This window comes from Lepus europaeus, chromosome 19 (assembly GCF_033115175.1).
Source record: "Lepus europaeus isolate LE1 chromosome 19, mLepTim1.pri, whole genome shotgun sequence".
Classification (NCBI taxonomy): Eukaryota; Metazoa; Chordata; class Mammalia; order Lagomorpha; family Leporidae; genus Lepus; species Lepus europaeus.
This window is the reverse complement of record NC_084845.1, coordinates 12027748-12048810: the sequence shown is the minus strand read 5'-3', so window position 1 is coordinate 12048810 and position 21063 is coordinate 12027748. Positions and strand designations below refer to the sequence as shown.

At 61.2% G+C, this 21063-nt stretch overlaps 1 protein-coding gene across 1 annotated transcript in view; it reads right to left on the bottom strand.

Annotated features, from left to right (window-relative positions):
• Positions 1-1333: 1333 nt before the first annotated feature.
• Positions 1334-21063, bottom strand: part of AKT2 (AKT serine/threonine kinase 2) — a 36244-nt gene continuing 16514 nt past the window's right edge. The window contains exons 3-14 of the mRNA XM_062177973.1: positions 15532-15660; positions 14159-14270; positions 7140-7293; positions 6613-6744; positions 5626-5691; positions 5163-5231; positions 4946-5068; positions 3989-4117; positions 3646-3860; positions 3361-3448; positions 3171-3273; positions 1334-2744 (exon numbers count right to left, since the gene is read on the bottom strand). Of these exons, the coding sequence (XP_062033957.1) occupies positions 2665-2744; positions 3171-3273; positions 3361-3448; positions 3646-3860; positions 3989-4117; positions 4946-5068; positions 5163-5231; positions 5626-5691; positions 6613-6744; positions 7140-7293; positions 14159-14270; positions 15532-15660 (1400 nt within the window). The 3' untranslated portion in view covers positions 1334-2664. The remainder of the gene's footprint in view (positions 2745-3170; positions 3274-3360; positions 3449-3645; positions 3861-3988; positions 4118-4945; positions 5069-5162; positions 5232-5625; positions 5692-6612; positions 6745-7139; positions 7294-14158; positions 14271-15531; positions 15661-21063) is intronic.

Genomic DNA, 21063 nt, shown 5'->3' with positions numbered 1-21063 from the left:
TGATCAAACCATGAGACCCCCTCCCACTGGGCATGAGACGACCACAGAGAGCAGGAAGCAGACGGTGAGGAACGCTGGGCGCGCCCATGGCCACCTCCGGGCGGGCCCAGGGGACGCACAGGCCTACGGTCTCATGACCACTGGGGCATGCTTTTGTAGTCACACAAGCAACAGCCAGAGAAAGTGAGAAAAACACATCAACAAACCCCAGGAGTCTGCTGCACTCAAGGAAGACTTTGCAAACTGGATCTGACACTTCCTCCCTTAAGACCTCAGGCCCTGGAGGTCTGAGGCGGGTAAAGCCGCCGCCTGCAGGGCCGGCCTCCCATATGGGTGCTGGTTCTAGTCCCGGCTGCTCCACTTCCGATCCAGCTCTCTGCTATGGCCTGCGCTGGTTCTAGTCTCGGCTGCTCCACTTCCGATCCGGCTCGCTGCTATGGCCTGGGAAAGCAGAAGATGGCCCACATCCTTGGGCCCCTGCACCTGCATGGGAGACCCAGAAGAAGTTCCTGACTCCTGGCTTCGGACTTGGGCCAGCTGAGGAGTGAACCAGTGGATGGAAGATCTCTTTCTGCCTCTCCTTCTCTGTGTTCAACTCTTTCAAATAAATAAAATAAATCTTAAAAAGCAAGACCTCAGACCCACGCGTGTGAAACCCTGACATCTTCTGGCAAAATCCAGAGTTTCGGCCCTCTGGCAGGGCACAGCTCGGGTCTCAGTCCTCAAGAGGGGATGGCACTGGGACCCAGCCCACGCGTCCCAGTGACTCAAGTGCACAGCCAGGCCACCAGAGGAGTGATGGGCAGCGCTCCAGCACCCACAAGCTCAGGCGCTCCTGGCCAGCATCGACCCAAGCACCACCAAGACCACACACATCTTGTCCTGGGCTGTGGGGGCCTCGGGGCTGCCTGGGAGGAGGAGCCGTGTAGCCAACGGTGCCTGCCAGGGCTGCCGTCCTCCCACACGGGGCTCCCGGACTGTGACACCACACATCCTCCACCCTCCAGCCACCCAGCCCTCCATGCTCCCCCCCTTTAGCCAGAGCAGCACCAGAGTGCCTAGTATGGTCTCTGTTCACCACCCCCACCCCCCGCCCTGCAGCCCAGAGCCTCCCCAGTTCCTCAGCTCTCAAACCACAAGGCCCCTCCCACACCACGGTCTACCATCTCCCTCTCCACCTGAGCTAGAGCAAATGCCCACCTACTGCCCAACTCCTGACCCCGTGCACACCTCCACCTGTGCCCCCCCACCCCGCGTGTAGCACTGGGAGTGGCAGCAGCACTCAGGCCGAGGGCAGGTCGAGGCCGGGCGGTGGAAGTGCAGGCTGAGCCTGTCTGAAATGAGTGTCTTTATTGCTCGTACCGTACAAATAGGAGGGGGAGGCCAGTGGGGACGGGCAGAACTGTCCGGTGAACAACACACACACAGGAAAGAAGACCCCACCCAAGCCGCCCCACCCCACTTGCCTTTGTCAACTGCCTAGAACAGGGACGGGGTGGGGGATCCAGACCACAGAAACCGAATTCCAAACACCCAGAGATGCTGGGGGCAGAGGAGGCGAGGGGGCAGCAGTGGACCCCAGGCGGGGCTCCTCACTGGGTCAGCACCCCTCCCCACGGGCCGGGCAGGGGCCCGTGCCCACACCGTCCATGCATGCACAGCCGAGGGCTGCCCTCACACACACACGCACACACACACACACACGCCTGCATCCGGGGGTTCAGGGCGTCGCTGTCACACAGTCCTAGGCACGCACACATGGCCACAGCACTGACTCGGACACACGCTCACGATCCCCTTAAGGCTGCAGGACGTGGGGTCCTGGGGAGGGGAGAGGGGAGGTGGTGCAGGAGCTCCCTTCTCAGAGGCCCCGCCCCAACCCGTACCAGACACTCCCCCTCCACCCCTCCCCAGGTCTGCAGGGCCCAATACTGTCTCAGAGGGAGATGTGTAACAGCCGGGCTGGTGCCGCCCCGCCCCCAGGTGGACAGGCCGGGACCCCCAGGCCCAGGGTCCAGCTGGAGGTAGGGCCAGGAGAAGGAAGCCCTGGTAAGGCACGGGGCTGGGGGACAGGCAGAGAGGCCCCCACATGTTCCTGCTGCCTGGCCCATGGGGGCAGGAGAGCAGCTTAGGGGGAGCAGGGTGGGGAGGCTGGGACCACCCCGGCCCCTCCCGGTCCCCCACAACGTGGATCCTGGGACTGGCTCCACTCATGAGGGAGCCCTCACCCCAGCCCGGCAGCTTCCAGAAGCCCTGCCTGTCCCTGGACATTATTGCTTTTCTGCCCCCATGGGGGCCGAGGGGCACGGGAGGCAGCACCAGGACGCTGTGCGCAGGCGCAGCCCAAAGGCAGCCTCCACGCAGGGGCAGCTGCCTGCAGGCCGCGTGTGCCGCAGCCTGGCCGGGAACTCGGGCAGGCCAAACGGTCACCCCCGCGGGGCTCCCTCCTCCCCACGGCCGGGGCCTGGGCACAGAGGTAGGGCCGGAGGCCGGGGCCGCTGGCACTGATCGCTGAGTTTGGGAGAGGAGGAAAGAGGAACTGGGAACAGGGGTGAGGTGGTGAGGGCTGGGGACACAAACCAAAAAGGCAAAATACAGTTTCTTTAAAAAACCGCCACGGGGTGGCAGGTGGCGGCCGTGCGTGTCCTATGGCGCGGGCGCTGCTCACTCGCGGATGCTGGCCGAGTAGGAGAACTGGGGGAAATGCGTCCGCTGGTCCAGCTCCAGTGAGCCCAGGCTGTCATCTGTGGGCCACGGGAGGGGCATTGGGGACGCTGCCCGGTAGCAGCCGGGGAGCCCCACGGTGGCCTTGGCCAGGGCACCCCCTCTTCCTCTCTCTCTGCCGGAGCACACGTCCTCCAGGCAGCCCTGTCCCTCCCCCTGTGCACAACGACCACCTACCCCACGGCCCCCACGATGTGCCCTGCCCTCCTTCCTCTGCCCCGTCGGCCCTGCCATGGCCGCTCCCCCACCGCCAGGAGTGCTCCTCAGCTGACGTGGGCGATGCCCCCTACACCGAGGACCCCCCGGGGCAGGCTTGGTTACCGCTGGCTAAAGATACAAACAGCAGAGCCAGTCCCCAGCCCGAGTCCTCCCCGCAGAGCTCCACAGGGAGCGACAGCCGCCCCGCCCCGCCCCCAGCACGGCTGGGCAGGGCCGGGCACACTCACAGCGGTCGGGAGGTGTGATTGTGATGGACTGCGCGGTGAACTCATCGTCGAAGTACCTCGTGTCAACCTCAGAGGTGACCTGGGGCTTGAAGGGTGGCAGGAGCTACAGAGCAGAGGGGCCTTGGGTCACGGACCCGAGGACGTGCGGCCTCGGCCCGGGGCCCCGCCAGCGGCCAGCGCGGGCTCTCACCTTTCTGTGCACCACGTCCTGCCAGTTGATGCTGAGGAAGAACCTGTGCTCCATGACCTCCTTGGCATCACTGGGCCCCCCACCGAGCCTGGGCAGAGACGGCCATCAGCCCCGCCTCCCAACGCACCTGGGCGTGGGGGTCGGGCAGGCCCCAGCCTGTGACATGCAGAGGCTGCCAGCCACGAAGCTCCCACTCCACAGAGGGAGGGGCGCACACCACCCAGCTCAGGGCCCGCATGGCCTCGCGGTGCGGCAGGCGCGGGGCACGGCGGTGGCAGCCCTCACCTCTGCTTGGGGTCCTTCTTGAGCAACCCGGCGAGCAGGGACTTGGCCTCCGGGCTGAGCGTGCGTGGGAAGCGGATCTCCTCCATGAGGATGAGCTCGAAGAGGCGCTCATGGTCCTGGTTGTAGAAGGGCAGGCGGCCGCACATCATCTCGTACATGACCACGCCCAGCCCCCACCAGTCCACGGCCCTGCCGTAGTCGTTGTCCTCCAGCACCTGGGGCGGGGAGGAGGGTGGTGAGGGGCGAGGGAGCGAAGCCTTGCCCGGGGGGGGGTGGGGGTGGGGGTTGGGGCCAGCTCCCAGGCTGCTCCGCCCCGGCCGCCCTGGGGCCCCGGCCCGCACACCTCTGGCGCCAGGTACTCGGGCGTCCCGCAGAAGGTCTTCATGGTGGCCCCGTCGCTGACGCCCTCCTTGCACAGCCCGAAGTCCGTGATCTTGATGTGGCCGTCTTTGTCCAGCATGAGGTTCTCCAGCTGTAGGACGCCAGTGTCTGGGGACGGCCACGCTGCACACGGCGAAGCCCCCACCTTCCCTGCTCCCTGGCCACCCCCTGGCAGTTGGAGGAGCCAGCACCGGCCCCAGCCCCGGCCGCTGCCCCCATCACGGGCTGCCATTCTTGGGTCCCAAGGTAAAGGACAGTGTCTCCGTCTTACTTTTTTCTAAAGTGTAAATCGTACACCAGGAAGAGCACAGAACATAGAGCAGCCAGGCCTCTGAACGTGCAGAACCACACCAGCAATGCCTGCGACCCCCAAGCCCTCCCCACCCCTGCCCCCTGGCCACTATCGCCCTGCCCCCACCAAGTGTGGCTTCCACTGCCCCAGCTGCATGTCAGACCCGGGAGCAGCACTGGACCCATGGCGTCTCCTCTGGTTGCCCTCAATGTCAGCCTGAGCCGTGTCCCTGCTGCCACGCCCGCCTGGGCACTGCTCTCTGGAACTGTTATGTGGAGCCCCGCTGTGGACGCACCACGTGGCACAGCACCTGCCTGCCCCGCAGCTGCGGACGGGCCTGTCCCCACTCTGGCCCAGCCGGCCAGTGCTGGTCTGGACAGCTGAGGTGGACAGTGCCCGTTTCCGCTGTGTGCGCGCTGGAGGCAGACGGCCAGTGTTCAGTTCTGGTGGACACTACCAAACTAGGGCAGGTGTGCACTAATGGACACCCCCACTGGCGGCCTAGGGTACGTGCAGGCAGCAGGGACAGGTCCCCCCAGCACTGCCCAGACCCGGCCCTGGCTCCCTGGGGGGAGTCCCGTGTGTGCCAGGCTGCTCCCAGCCTGTTCTGCCAGGCCCCGCGCGCACCTTGATGTCGCGGTAGACCACGTCCCGTGAGTGCAGGTACTCGAGAGCCGAGACGATTTCCGCGCCGTAGAACCGCGCCCGCTCCTCCGTGAAGACACGCTCCCGGGACAGGTGGAAGAACAGCTGGCGGCAGAAGGGCCGGGGGACAGTCAGTCGGTGCCCCCATCCTGGGCGTGCACCCAGTCTGGAAGGAGCCCCAGCGAGGCCCGGCGCTCACCTCGCCGCCGTTGGCGTACTCCATCACGAAACACAGGCGGTCGTGGGTCTGGAATGCGTACTTCAGCGCCTATGGGCAAGGAGGGCGGCCGGGGCCGGGGGAGGGGGCGCTGCTGACTCTGCACGTCCCCTCCCCGCCCTGGCCTGCGGTTCAGATCCCACGCCATGTCTGGGGTGTGGGGGGTGAACTCGTGGCTCCACCTGCACTGGCACAGCCAGGGAGAAAGCAGGTTCTGAGCAACCGGGGCTGCTGGGCTGCCCCCACCTAACTGGAGTGCGCGGCCGCACACGGCTGCACGCAGGGTCTCAGACACGCCAACGGCTCTCAGCAGCCCGCCAGAGCTCCGCAGAGACCCGGCACACGGCCAGCGGGCGGCCACCGCGCTCTCTGCTCCCTCCACTGAGCTGAGTGTAGGCAGTGATGCAGGCCTCGGGCAGGTGACGGGGCGGGGCCAGTGACTCACTGTGAGGAACGGGTGCCTGGTGTTCTGGAGGACGCGGCTCTCGGTCACCGTGTGGGCGACTTCATCCTGCACACAGAGTGTTCGTGAGGGGCTGCCCAGCCCACCCCGGCCCGAAGCAGGGGAGCAGCAGCTGGGGGAACCCACTGACGCTGTCTGCAAGCCCTGATTCAAAAACGGTTCCAGACAAGGACAAGCGGGGGCCACGAGGTGTTAAGTCCACAGGGCCTGAAGCAGAGGGGCCAGCTGCCACCACTGGACCCCCAGGCCAGGTGCAACCTCCTTCAAGGGGGAGCAAGCAGGCATTTGAGAGCCCCGAGGCCACCATGGGACCTGGGACTCAGCCACTGCTGAGCCTTCTTGCCCAGAGTGGGAACGAGCCCCGACCAAGGCTGCTGACTAGCAGATTCTCAGGGTGTGGGTCGCATGCAGGCAGCAGGCACGCTGCCTGCGAACGTGTGGAAATGCCGGTTCTTGTGGCCCACCCCAGCCCCACGGAGTCAGAAACACGAGGCGGGCCCAGCACCTCGGACCCCGCAGTGGGCAGCTGAGCCACCAGCAGAGCTCCCCAAACCCCAGGGCCACCTCCAACACCCTGGACGCTGGCTTCCCCAGGGGCGAATCTGTCCCAGGGGCACTCAGGGAAGCCACGAGGCTTCTGCTTATGACAAGTGGCGAGCTCTGGTGGGCAGAAACCAGGGATGTAGCCCGCGGAGAGACAGATCTGGCCCCAAACACCAGCAGTGCACAGGCTGAGCTCCTGCATGGGGTCCCAGGACACCAGACCAAACGCCACGGGACCCAACAGACCCTTCACGGAAGCAGGCGGACCCCTAAAGAGATCAGCGCTTCCTGGAAATGAAAGTCTGGGCCACCTGAGTCAGCCTCGGGAAGCCCCGTTCGCCCTCACGAGAACAGCAGCAGCCGTGGCCGAGGCTGCCGATCAGCTCTGCTCCCGCTGTGCGGCCAGCACGGGCGGGGCCTGCCCACCTTGGCGATGATGACCTCTTTCCGCAGGATCTTCATGGCGTAGTAGCGGCCGGTGGCCTTCTCCCGCACCAGGATGACTTTGCCGAAGGTCCCCTTGCCCAGGAGTTTGAGATAGTCGAAGTCGTTCATGGTCTGCGGGGACGGGGAGTGCAGGCGGTCAGCGCTGGGCATGGCGTGGGAGGAAACCCGACAAGGAAGCAGGGACGCTGGCAGACACTGTTGCCACAGGGCTGGGCCGGAGCCGGAAGGGAGGCTCTGGGCCGCGGCTGCGTGCCCCAGAGTGGCCTTCAGACCAAGGCTCTCTTGCCTCGGGGCTCTGCCGGGCACAGGGCCTGGGGAGGGTGGGGCTGAGCTCTGAGAGGGGAGCGGGCACCAGGGCTGCCCCGGGGCTTCCTCCCCCACGGAATCACCTGTCCTGCAGGGTAGCCGTGGCCCACGGTCGGATTCCCACACATGCAGGAGGGAGACCAGGGTGGGCAGGGCTGGCGCTGGGCCGGAGGCACTGTGAGCCCTGCCCCCGCACTTACCACCTTGGCCCGAGCCTTGCTGACCGCCACTTCCATCTCCTCAGCAGCGCAGGAGTCGCTGGGGGAGCCACACTTGTAGTCCATGGGGTCCTCGCCTGGGCCCCGCTGCTTGAGGCTGTTGGCGACCATCTGGATGGCCCGCATCCACTCCTCCCTGCATGGGGACCACACATGAGCCCCGACGCTGCACCACACGAGCGCCCTGGCCCCTCTGCTGGGCGAGCAGCCGAGGAAATGCTTTTGGGGACTGTGGTGCGGTCTTCAGCCACACTGACAGGGCAGACTGAAACCTCGAGGGGCTGTGGCTGCAAAGTGGACCAAGGACAGAGATCCCTGATCTCCCCTGGGTGGCCTCCACACAGCAACGCAGGGATCCAAGAGGGCAGACGGCTGACCGCCCCTTGACATGGGGGAGCCGAATTCCTCAGCACCAATGCCAAGCTCAAGTTCACGAGTCACCAATGTATTGCCAAGGAAAACCAGGAGAGAAGGAAGAGTCCAGGCTAAAGAAGCTGACGATCTCCTCGGGCAAGAGCTGGCCAGCCTGCAAGCAGCAGGGCAGGGGGTGGAGGACAGCAGACAGGGGCAGCCTCCAGCCAGCATCCCACGTGGGTGCAGGTTCGAGTCCTGCCTGCTCCACTTCTGATCCAGCTCCTTGCTAATGCACTGCAGATGGCTCAAGTGCGTGGGCCCCTGCCGCTCACGTAGGAGACCCAGATGGAGTTCCTGGCTCCTGGCTCCAGCCTGGCCCAGTTCAGGCTGTTGCAGCTGTTTGGGAAGTGAACCAGCAGATGAAACATCTCTCTCTGTCTTTTCCTCTCTCTGTAACTCTGCCTTCAAATAAATAATAAATATTTAGAGAGAGAGATCAAAAGAGTTCCATCACTGAGAATTAGAACGTCCTGGCAACAAAGTGTGACAAGTGCAAACGTTCTTTGTGGGAATCACCAGAGACTGAAATGCTGGGACTTGAACCAGCACTCTATGGGATGCCAGTGTCACAGACAGAGGCTTAACCTGTTACGCCAAAAACATCAGCCCCATAAGTATTTTTGAAAAAATAAAAATTGGGGCCAGCGCTGTGGCGCAGTAGGTCAAGCTTCTGCTTGCAGTGCCGGCATTCCGTATGGGTGCTGGCTGGAGTCACAGCAGCTCCTCCCGATCCAGCTCCCTGCTGATGGCCTGGGAAAGCAGTGGAAGCAGGTCCTTGGTCCCCTGCACCTGCTTGGGAGACCCGGAAGAAGCTCCTGGTTCCTGGCTTCAGATTGGCTCAGCTCCAGCCTTTGCAGCCATTTGGGGAGTAAACCAGCAGATGGAAGACCTCTCTCTGTCTCTCCCTCTGTCTGACTCTCTCAAATAAATAAATCTTTAAAAAACAAATAAACGAGATTAAAAATCACGGTGTGCCATCCAGATGGCATCTGGAAGCCGGGGCTGCTCCGGGCAGAGAAAGCGTGCAGAGCCAGTGCAGCTTGGGAGGCGGCGACCTGGGCGCTCGCCGGGGACCCGTCAGCCTCGGGGGAAGCCCTGTGCTGCCGCAGGCAGAAGCCAAGACTTCCCGCACACACGTTCAGGGCAGCACGGCCGTCTCTGCAGGAGCTGTCCTGGCCGGAGCGGAGCCGGGAGTCAGGGACAAGGAGGAGTCCTCAGGACCAACACCCACCGCTCGCCCGCCACCCCCAGCCCCTCCCCCTGCCTCACAGAGCAGGAAACAGAGGCACGGGTTAGAAAATCAATTCAAGAAACACAGCCGTTGCTCCCAGCCTGACGCCTCCCCCAGGCGGAGGGCCAGGGCGGCTGACGAGCCGCAGCGACACCGAGGCCCAGCTCACGCACCGGAGGCTCTGCCTTCTCCAGCGGGCCTCACCCACGTCTCGCTGGGACGGATGTGCGATGCCACAGCTCTGTAAGACGGGTGCACCCACAGCGACGGCTGAACACCACCGTTCCCCGCCTGAGCTGCGTGTGCCAGCCCCGTGAGGGAGGGGTTTCTACCTGCAGGTACTCGGCAGGCACTGGGTTCATTACCCAGCGAGGTACCTCACGTCTGCACAGCCCCAGGGCCGGGGCACAGCAGTGTGGCATCTCTCTGCCCTGACCCCGCGCCTCCAGCCAACATTTCTCAACTTGCTTTAACCTATGTCCCCTTTGGGGGAACGAATTGCGGCCTAAACCCCAATCCCAGCATCCACATTCCTGATTCTCACAGTATGGAGGGGCAGGGGCCTATCTCATGCCTGATCAGACCAGAGCTGTTCTCTTACAAATTTTAAAACGCCGACCTTGAGTGTAAGATGTTGGGCTTAAAAAAAAAAAAAAAAAAAACCGAAAACACAGTCACGATACGGTGACCGTGTTGAGAATCCGTGACATCGGCAGCGCCGTGGAGAGCACAACACGTGCACAGCAGGCTGCAGACCGGGACACGCAGGGCAACACCAAGGTGGTTTACAAAGCGAGGGTGGAAGGAAGAACACAGTCAGCTGGATCAGGAACCAGAGTGTGTCCCCCCAGGAGCCCCGGCAGGAAGGGGGGCCGGAGCCACCCAGGTGGGGCTCCCGTGGCAGCTCTGCCACCGAACCCAGCAAACACGCCCAGTGCGGCCCTCTTCCGCGGCCGGCAGCACCCCAGGGCAGGTCTGGGCTCTCAGAAACCCCCCTCACAAAGGGCCTCAAGAGCTGCCCAGTGCATGGGGAGGCGAGGCAGAAGGCTGGCCAGGGGTGACCGGGGCCCTTCCGCCCCAACGAGCCCCGATCCTGCTCCAACTGGACCAAGGCTGCAAGGTTGCAGCACTTGGAATTCCAGAGGAAAAGCAAGGGCCTCTGTCCAGGCCACTCCACAAGGGTTTGCAACACAGTGTCTGGGGCAGAGGGGAGCTCGCACTTGAAGCTGGGGCTCAAGTACCTTCTAACCCCCCAAAAGGAGGGCCCTGGGAAGCCAGCCTCCACCCCCACGGAGACACAAGCGGAGAAAGACGGCACCACCCCTCTAGGAGCATGGGGAGGGGGCCGTGGTTCTGACACGGAGACAGAGGCGCCTGTGGAGGTCACACTGTCAGGGTCACAGGCCGGGACTCAAGTCCAGGCAGAGCCGGCTCTCCCTCCGGACCACCCGGCCCCTCCCTGTGCAGGATGCCCAAGTGTCAGCCTCAGAAGTAGCTGGAGAGGTGTGGCTCCGTCTCAGGTCTGTGCACAGACCACGGGCTGCCACGCACAGGGGCTCCCTGTGCTAATCCACAGCAGCAGTGCGAACGCCACCCCCAGGCAGGTCTGAAACCCCGCGACAGTCCTACACAGCAGGCGCGACTGTTTGCTTTGTTATAAGTAAGGGGCTTGGGCCGAACGGGCTGACACTGCTCCACCTCCCGGCCAGCAGAGGCCTGGGGACTAACAAGCCCAAGCATTCCCACCTCTCCCAAGAGCACTGCTCCTACCAGGGCTACTTTTCAGAACTTTCTCATCCCCCCCTCGGGCTCAGGGCCAGGGCAGGGCACACAGGAGAGCCCCCTTCACCCCAGTGACACCAGGCAGGGCACAGAGTGGTGGGCAGCACAGGCCCGGGAGCAGGAGCCGCGGCCGGGGGCTCAGCTCTGCAGCAGGCTCGCCACATGGCCGTGAGCAGCCCGGCTTTTCCAGCACTGGAACCAATGTCCTGGGCCCCAGCCCCAGCTCGGCCTCCTCCTGCAGGAAACACCGGGCAGGCCGAGTGGCTTCTGGGCCTCAGAGGCTGTCTCGGGGAATGGCACTGCAGAGGCTGGGCAGAAAACGCTCCGGCAGGCGCTGGCGCTGTGGTGCAGCACGTAAAGCCGCCACCTGGGACACCAGCATCCCACATGGCGCCAGTTCAAGACCCGGATGCTCCACTTCCGATCTGGCTCCCTGCTAATGCGCCCGGGAAAACACTGGAGAATGGCCCAAGTGCTTGGGCCCCTGCACCCACATGGGAGACCTGGAAGGAGCTCCAGGCTCCTGGCTTCAGCCTGGCCCAGCCCAAGCCACTGGGGCAACTTGAGGAGTGAATCAGCAGATAGAAGATCTCTCTCTCTCCCTCTGTAGGTCTGCCTTTCAATTAAATAAAATAAATCTGAAATACACACACACGCACACACACACACACGTGCTCACACACACGCGCGCACACATGCGCTCACACACATACATGCACACACACACACACGCTCCGGCAGTTCTCGGGCTGCCGTGAGCACTCACTGGCACCTCCTCTGTGCCAGGCTTCTTTTGGGTGCTGAGTACAGAGTGGGGAGCAAGTCCCAGTGGGGCTCCCAGTCAGAGCGAGAACGACAGCATCGATTGCCAGGGCAGGGAGTGGAGAGGGAAGCCCTTGTCGGAGAGCAGTCAGGGGCGGCCGCCTCACACCAGGACCCGTGGGCGTCCGCAGAACCCGAAACCACCCGGGTCTGGAGCAGGCACTCGGCCGTGGCTGTGAAATCCATGAGGTGCACAGTTGGAGGCAGCCGGGGTGGGAGGAGGGAACAGCCCAGGGGAACAGCCCAGCACAGCCCCAGCAGGTGAGTATGGCAGAGCCAACGGAGTGGAGGCGGCGAGGGCGACATGGAGGACTTGCCGGACCACTCCAGGCTCCGTGTGCCACTGCATGAGGGGTTTCCCATGGGGGCGATGGGCTCCAGTCTGCTGTACATCGATAGCTTCTGTGTGGCTACTGGAGGGGGCTAGTGGGAGAGGCAAGAGGTGCCGGCCACAGAGGGGATGCAGGGAGATGGCCGCAGCCCCGGTGCCCAAGGACTCCACGGGGCAGGCCGTGCCCCTGCTGCTTTCATGTTCACCGTGTCCGTGGCCCTCGACAGCTTGAGGACTGAGCTCCAGGGGCAAGCACAGCAGTGGCTCCGACCCCAGTCTGGGCACCCTCTCCCAACGTGGGTTGGCACGGTGGGGTCACATGGAGCCACAGCAGCTCCCATCTCCCCCCAGAGCTAAGGGCAGGCACCAGGGGATTGGTCCCTGGGTCAGCCTCCTCTCCAGCGAGGGCAGCGGCAGAGGTGCCGAGACGAGGAGGGAGGACCCACGCAAGGACGAGCTGTCTTGGGAGCCAGAAGCTAGGTTCCCTCTCTTGCCCAGTCAGACACGCGGCCAGGCTCATACCAGGAACAGCTGGGTTAAGGGCTTCCAGCTTATCCACCTCCTGGGCCTATGAACAAGCCTGTGACAAACCCCAACTTCACAAGCGCCTGCCAAGGAGCCCTGGCCACAGCTGAGCTCTCCAGCGTCCACCGCCCCCATCTCCCAGTCCTCGGTGCTCTGTGACGCAGAAGCCTTGGTGGCCCCGGGCACATGAGCCGTTCTACCTGCAGGCCTCCGCTGCACCGGTCCCCCTTCTGGAGTCTTCCTCCTATCCCTGCGGCAGCACCTAGCACCCACACACCTGCTGGCGTGGAGTCGCTTTTACCATCAGGCCCCTGGTTTTCAACCAAGTAAACCCTCAGCTGGCCGGGGTGGTAATTCTGTTCCCCTCGGTGCGGTGAGTGTATTTTTAACCCCGGGGAGATATGCAACGGTAATTCCAGCACAGACCGTGGTAACGCCTGGTAGCTGACGGTCAGTACAGCCCCCAGAGCTGCCATGTTCAAGAGGGCAGCCGCCGCCATGGCGTGGCTACCTAGGTCAGTTCAAGTCATATAACCTAAAGCTCCGAGCCCTCGGCGCCGCATGTACAGCACTCACAGGCACGCGCAGCCCGTGGCTCCTGTCAGGGACCACACGACACGAGACGCCGGATCACTGTGGAAAACACTGCTGTTGGAAGATGTTGGAAGATGCGCGGTTCTCCAGGGCTCAGTGGAAGCCTGGAGGAGAGTTTCTTAGAGCAAGGCCCACAAGGACAACGTAGGGCAAAAGAACATTCGCTGGCCTTTATAAAGGGTGAGGCTCCCTCATATGTAAAGACTCTTCAGGGGGCCGGCGCTGGGGCACAGCGGGTAACGCCCCAACCTGCAGTGCTGGCATCCCATATGGGCTCCAGTTTGAGTCTCGGCTGCCCCACTTCCGATCCAGCTCTCTGCTACGGCCTGGAAAAGCAGCAGAAGATGGCCCAAGTCCTTGGTCCCCTGCACCTGCATGGGAGACCGGGAAGAAGCTCCTGGCTCCTGGCTTCGGATCAGCTCAGAACAGCCATTGTGGGGAGTGAACCAGCAGATGAAAGACCTCTCTCTCTGGCTCTACTTCTCTCAGTAACTCTTTCAAATAAATAAAATAAACCCTTTAAAAAAAAAAAAAAAGAGCCTCAGCTATAAACAAGCAAGAACGGCCCAGCAGAAAACAGCTTCACCTGGCCCCGGAGGGCTGACCACGCGGTGCGGCTCCCACCAGGCAGCCAGGAGCAGGCCCGGCACGGGAACACTGGCCGGGGGCGCGCTCGGATTCCACACAACAGAAACTCCTCACCCACGACGAGTGCCGTTCCTGTGAGCAGCACTGCCACAGCCAAGGGCTCCCCGACACACGTCCAACGAGGCGCACACCTCGGACCTCGCTGCAGCACTGTTGTGACGGGCCGACGCCCAGAGACAACCCGTCACCCTCGGTGAGGAACCGCTGAGTAAACCTGGGAACGCGACGCCCGAGGGGAGCAGGCCCCCCCGAGACGGCGCAGCCTTACGCAAAACACCAGCTCAGAACAGTGTGTGGACAAGGCGAGCGCGGCACAAGGTCTCTGTGCCCTCCACACGTGGCAGGGCAGCAGCAGGGCGTGGGGGGCGGCCTGCTGGGGCAGAGGTGTGGGAGGGGCCTTTCTCCAGCCCCGGCTCCGCAGTTTCAGTTTTGAACAAGATGAACCTAAATCACTGCTTCTGGTTCCGAGATGATCCCCTGCCCCTCTGCAGAGCTGCAGGGACCCAGAGGCCCGGCCCAGGCTCCCCCGAGCCATTGAGGCTGCGGGTAGAGGACCTTAGCTCTCTGCAGCGCCTCTGTAGGGCCCCAGGGGAGTCACCCATCCATGCCCTTCCTCCTCACTCCACCTCGGCCACTCTCGCCAGGCAGCCTCACCGCTCGTCTGGGGAGTCCACGTGGAAAGTCCTCTCAATGACCGTGGTCCACTGCAGGCAGCGGATGACGAAGGTGTTGGGCCGCGGCCTCTCGGTCTTCATCAGCTGGCATTCTGCAGGTGGGCAGGGGAGTGGCAAGAGAGCAGGTGAGCAGACGGCCTCGAGCCGGCTGTGCACCCAGCCCCCTGCCAGTACTGAGGACCCTCCATGACCCCGGTCCTGCCCTCCCAGAGCTCCAGGTCCAGACCCTGGTGGACAGTGATGGAGGAGCCCCAGAGGTTGGAGCCATCTAGTGAGGCAGCCAACCCAACTATGTAGACAGGGAGGGCTTCCAGGAGGAAGGGGCCTCTCTGAGCTTAGCCCTGAAGAGAAAGATCAAAGGCAGAGGTGAAGGGAAGAGGGGTTCACATGGCAGGGGCGGCAAGGCCTGTTCAGGAGTGAGGGGTGTGGAGTGATGTGCCTGTGGAGGTGGGACGTGGCCTTCATCCTCAGGGCAGCAGAGAACACATGGAGACTCGGGGGGGCAAGCCCCATGGGGAGGGAGTTAGGCAGGGACCCAGCTGGAGAGAAGGGGAAGGGAGGGACGGGCCTGGAGGACACAAGGGACCTGATCCGAGGCGCTGGGGACAGGCTGGGAGTTCCGGTGAGCCAGCGTGGGCAGCAGGCTCTGGGGTCACCAGCAGATGGCCCGGCAGCCAGGGAAAAGCTTTCTGAGACCAGAGTGGGATTCTGAGGACTCCACAGAGTGGCTGGGGGCACCTGGGCGGGGCTGGTCAGAAACCTGGCGGGAGGGGGCTGCCGAGCGAGGCAGCGGGGACAGGGCTGCCTTTGAGACGTTCTCAGCAGGTGGAACAGGACCTAGTGCCCGACAGGCTAGCAGGGGAGGAAGCAGCACAGGGCCTGGGTGGACTGGGCTCTGCAAGGCCCAGGCCAGGGCTTTGGGCCTGTGAGGCTTCCCCTGGTTGGGGTCGGCTGGCAGGTGCCCTCCAGGTGCCGTGGAGGCATGGCAGGAAGGAGGTCAGCCCTGTAATGCTGAGACGCTTCTGCACCTCTGGTCAGAGGGAGCAAGCGGGGTGCTACAACCACGCTTGGGTCAGGAGGCCCTGACACCAGCGAGAACCCAGGGCCCAGCCAGCAGGAGCTGGAGCCACACAGAGGCACGGCGGCGGGGGGGGGGAGGGGATACCCCAGCCCCTCGCTTCTTCCACCAGGACAGCTCCCAGGGCCCACCTGACACGGAAGGGCAGGAAATGGTTCTGAGGGCAAACAGGACTGGCATAGGCCCACAGTTCCGGCATGCCGAACCCCATGTGCTCCCGAGACCTTCCAATCATTCTGAGCTCGGGAACTCAGCCCTCTTGTCCTGAGACGCACCTGCTACGGAGAAGTTGTTTAAGGGGGGCAAGGTCTGGTCGGGGGCCTCGGGCCTCTCCTTGTACCCAATGAAGGAGCCGTCACTCTTGAGCAGGAAGTACCGGGGCCTCCAGGTCTTGATGTATTCACCTGAAACCAGGCAGGAGGGGAGGGAGAGAGGGCAGAGCGAGCCTGAACAGTGGCCCAGGCATGCGGGCTGGGGCAGGCAAGCAGCTGGTGTGACAGTGACTCACAAGGGGCACCACAGTGGGGGGAGGGTGGACAGAGAACACCTCTCCCAGGGGAGCCCTTGAGGTGGCCCCTGCTGACGCAGGCAGAGGCGCTGGCCCGAGCGACCCGGAGCTCACGCCTGGCAGGAAGGCGCCTGCAGCAGTGCCCCGGGCGCCAGCTGTCCCCGCCTGTGGCCAGCAGCGAGGCATCCCTGCCAGCCTGAGGCTCATCCTGGGGGAGGCCCAGGCTCCCGAAAGCACACGCCCTGTGGCCCTGTAAGGCCGGACCTCAGGGCCCCTTACCACCAACACAGACACACAGCGGGTGACGCAGAGCACTCGGCACCCGGCGGGGCAGCTGCTGCCTCGCCCTCCGAGCGACCCGGCCCCCCGAGTCTGTCCTGACCGTGAGGACCCCGGCACCCTGTGTGCGCGCACAGGAGCACAAGAAAACACACACATACATACACACACACACACCATGCACAGTGAGATGGAAGAACACACATGCATGTCCACAGTGGCTGTGTTCCCAGCGGCCACACCTCCAATGCCCACTGACAAATGGACACATGAAACGTGGCCCATCAATTCCATCAAGTACCACAAACTGACTAAGGAACTGACTCCCAGGGCCACAAACCCTAGACCCCATTTCTGTCAAGTGTCCAGAACGGGCAAGTCCACAGAGATTGACAGTAGAGCAGGGGCTGCCCAGGGCTGGGGAGGCGCTGGATCTGGGGCAGGGACTCAAGGGTGATGGCCAACAGGCAAGGCTCCTTTCTAAGGCAGTAAAAAAAAGTGCCCTAAAATTACCATGGCGACAGTGGCCACTGAACTGCATGGTTCACACGGCCGCGTCCTGCAGTGTGTGGGCTACGTGTCAGCAGTGCTTTAAAAACCAAGATGCCGGGGCCCACACTGTGACGCAGAGGGTTAAGCCCCCATCTGCAATGCCAGCACCTGATATGGACACTGGTTTGCATCTAGGTTGCTTCACTTCTGATCCAGCTCCCTGCTAATGCACCTGGAAAAGCAGTGGAGGATGGCCACAGTGCTTGGGTCCCTGCCACCCCCGTGGGAGACCCAGATGGAGTTCTAGGCTCCGGGCTTCAGCTTGGCCCAGCACAAGCAGTTGTGGCCATTTGGGGAGTGATCTAACAGATTTAAGATCTGTGTGTGTGTATGTGTGTGTAACTCTGCCTTCCAAATAAAGACAACAACAACTGAGTCAGCAGCAAGGAAGCACCGGCTGAGCACCTGCCCGTCGCCCACTACAGGAGCACGCAGCGTGGCAGGGCACACACGGGAGGCAGGAGGGCAGGACAGGCTGTGACCTCCAGGAAGTCACTTCCCCTGTCAGAGTCAATGTCTCTGCTTCTGGGATAATCCTTTAATTAATGATGAAGATGGAGACAGAGATGAGGAAATTATATGTGCTTGTGCCAAGCACTGCCCTGAGTATCTTACAGGTTTTTAACTTACTAAGTTCTTTGTTATGGAGACACTAAATGATTCTGTTTACACAAAGTTCAAAAAGTAGCAAAACTCGGCCAGCGCTGTGGCTCAACAGGCTAATCCTCTGCCTTGCAGCGCCGGCACACCGGGTTCTAGTCCCGGTCAGGGAACCGGATTCTGTCCCCGTTGCCCCTCTTCCAGGCCAGCTCTCTGCTGTGGCCCGGGAAGGCAGTGGAGGATGGCCCAAGTGCTTGGGCCCTGCACCCGCATGGGAGACCAGGAGAAGCACCTGGCTCTTGCCTTCGGATCAGCATGGTGCGCCGGCCACAGCACGGCGGCCACTGGAGGGTGAACCAACAGCAAAGGAAGACCTCTCTCTCCCTCTCTCTCTCTCTCCTACTGTCCACTTTTTTGCTGTCCAAAAAAAAAAAAAAAAAAAAGTAGCAAAACTCCAAACTCAATAGCATATTGAGAGGATTACATATCAGGACCAAGGACGGTTCAAGATGCAAACATCACTGGGTATGATATTCATGGAGCACAATCACAGAACGAAGAAGACATAATCACCTCGCACAGAAAAGGCCTGACAAAACCCAACATTCTTTCATGATACAAAGCACTTGGCAAGCTAGAAAGGGAAGGGCACTCCCTCCACGTGGTAACAGGCATCGAGAAGTCCACAGCGGACCTCAAGCCTGTGATGAAAGGTGCAAGGCAAAGACGCCTGTTTCCACAGTGCTACTCCACATTAAGACTGAAAACAAAGAAGCAGAACTACCTTTATTAGCAGATAACAGGGCCTTAGATATAGAAAATCACAAGGGATCCACAAAACAATTACTAGAGTTAATAAAGTTAGCAAAATCAACACACAAAAACCAGTTGTATTTCTATACACCTGCAACAAACAACCCAAGAGGACGTTCAGACAATTCCCTCTATAACAGCCTCCATAAGGATACCATACATGAAAATCCGGGTACAGTCCATGGGGGGCAAGCTGCTGCCTGCGATGCGGACATTCATGTGGGCATCCGTTCAAATTCTCGCTGCTCCACTTCCAATCCAGCTCCTTGTTAAGGAGCCTACAAAAGCAGCAGAGGATGGCTCAAGTGCTTGTGGCCCTGACACCCACATGGGAGACCTGGAAGCAGCTCTGGGCTCCTGGCACAGGCCCAGCATTTGGGGAGTAAACCAGCAGATAGAAGATCTCTGTAACTCATCACTCTGCTTTAAAAAAAAAAAAAAAAAGGTGAAAGTCTTATACACTATAAAATGGTGATGAAAAACTAAAGACTGGGCTAGGTCTATGGCACAAAGGGTTATGCCACTGCCCACAATATCTGCATCTTTATACGACCATTCGATTTGAATCCTGGCTGCTTCACTTCTGATCAGCTCTCTGCTATGGCCTGAGAAAGCAGCAGAAGATGGCACAAGTGCTTGGGCCCCTGCACCCATGTGGGAGACCCAGATGGAGCTCTAGGCCCTTGGCTTTGGCTTGGCCCAGACCTGTCTGTCACAGTCATTTGGGAAGTGAACCAGGAGATGAAGATCTCCCTCCACGTGTGTGTGTGCACATGTGCGTAACTGCCTTTCAAATAAACACACACAAAAAAAACTTGCTACTCAGCAACAAAAAGACACACAGCCTAACTAAAAATGAACAAAGGACATGAACAGACATTTCTCTAATGGGCACCAAGCAGCCGTAGAGATCCAATACTATCAGCTCTTAAGAAAACACAAATCAACACCAAGATGAGGCAGCCCTTCTCACTCTCTGGGACGCAGCAACAACAGCATTAAACAAAAGACAGCAAGTGCTCGCGAGGGTGTGGAGAAGCCCTCTGCATTTCTGGAACAGTGCAGCCCCTGTGGAAAGCTTGGCACAGCCACAGAGTTTAAAACAGGAGATACGAGACGGTAACCTTGGGAGACAGGACCCAGACTACACAACCACACACGCTCAGGTATGAGCTCCTGAACTACACACAGCACATCAGATAACAGACGGAGTACAGCAGTCCCACTCTTGGGTATACCCAAAAGAACAGACACAGGTCCTGTTCATCGCAGCGCAGCCCATGAATAGCCAAAGGGCAGGCGTATCCCAAATGAACGGATGAATGGCACGTGACAGACACCCAGGGATTATTAATGAAGTGACAGACACCCAGTGGGTTATTTGGCCACAAAAAGGGGTGAAGAAAGAGGCCAGTACTGTGGCGAGGCAGGCAGAGCCGCCGCCTGCAGTGCTGGCATCCCATATAGACACTGGTTCGAGTCCCAGCTACTCCACTTCTGATCCAGTGCTCTGCTATGGCCTGGGAAAGCAGTAGAAGATGGCCCAAGTCCTTGGGCCCCTGCATCCACGTGGGAGACCTGGAAGAAGCTCCTGGCTCCTGGCTTTGGATCAGCTCAGCTCCAGTCATTGCAGCCATTTGGGGACTGAACCAGCAGATAGAAGACCTTGCTCTCTCTAGCTTCTCAAATAAGTAAATCTTTAAAAAAAAAAAAAAAAAATTGTGGCATATATCTGAAAAAAATAAAAAATAAAAAAGGTGGGGGTTGTGAAGTGCTGACAAGTGCTACCACAGAGAAGCAACGGCACACACACCCCGTGAAAGCGGCCCATCACAGAAGGCCGCGGACTGCAGGAGTCCAGTGACAGGGCCCATCCAGGCACACCCATGGAGACGGGAAGCAGCCGGGCGGCCACAAGAAGCGGGCTGGGAGACGGACTGCTGGACGGGTACAAAGTTTTACTCCGGGTGATGAAAAGGTTTTGGAACCAGAGGTGGTGGTTACGAAACACAGCAAATGTACGAAAGGCCACTGAATTGTACCATTTAAAATGGTCACTTTCTTTTTTTTTTTTTTTTTTTGACAGGCAGAGTCGACAGTGAGAGAGAGAGACAGAGAGAAAGGTCTTCCTTTTTGCCGTTGGTTCACCCTCCAATGGCCGCCGTGGCTGGCGCACTGCGGCCAGCGCACTGCGCTGATCCGAAGCCAGGAGCCAGGTGCTTCTCCTGGTCTCCCATGGGGTGCAGGGCCCAAGCACTTGGGCCATCCTCCACTGCACTCCCGGGCCACAGCAGAGAGCTGGCCTGGAAGAGGGGCAACCGGGATAGAATCCGGCGCCCCAACCGGGACTAGAACCCGGTGTGCCGGCACCGCAAGGTGGAGGATTAGCCTGTTAAGCCACAGCGTTGGCCAAAATGGTCACTTTCATGTTAAGTAAACTTCACCCTAAATTTTAAAAAAGAAAACGGGGAGGACACCTCATCTCTGTTGGGCTCAGCATGGAGGTGAGTTACTGAGGCAGGCGCTTACCTGACTGTTACAGGAAAAGAAACCTGTGGGGAGGAAAACATCCTCACACTCTCACCCCTACAGACAGGGAAACTGAGGCACATGCGGGCACCAGGGAGGCCTGGAGCCCAGAGCCATGCCTGGCCGCGACTCCGCCCGTCTCCACACTGGCCTTAGGCCTGCCGTGGGCCGGCGGGGGTGGGTGCTCGTGAGTAGGGGTGACCGGGGTGCACTGAGGCCGTCTGACCACCTTCTCAGACACTGCAGAGAGGCAGCTCCTGGCTCGGCCCCTTCCCTGAACTCCCCAGCAGTCCCTCTTCCTGCTGAACCTCTGCCTTCAAGTCCACACGGCGGCGTCCACCCCACGGGCAGCACTGAAGACTCAGACGCAGGCCTGCCTGGGCCAGAGCGGCTGCTCAGGAAACCACGGCTGCTATGGGGGGGCAGGGGGCAGGGGCAGGTGCCCAGACAGTGGCAGGCAGAATGATGAGCACCAGTGGGGCCCCGAGGGCATGTGCACACGCGTGTTGTCAATGATGCACATCTG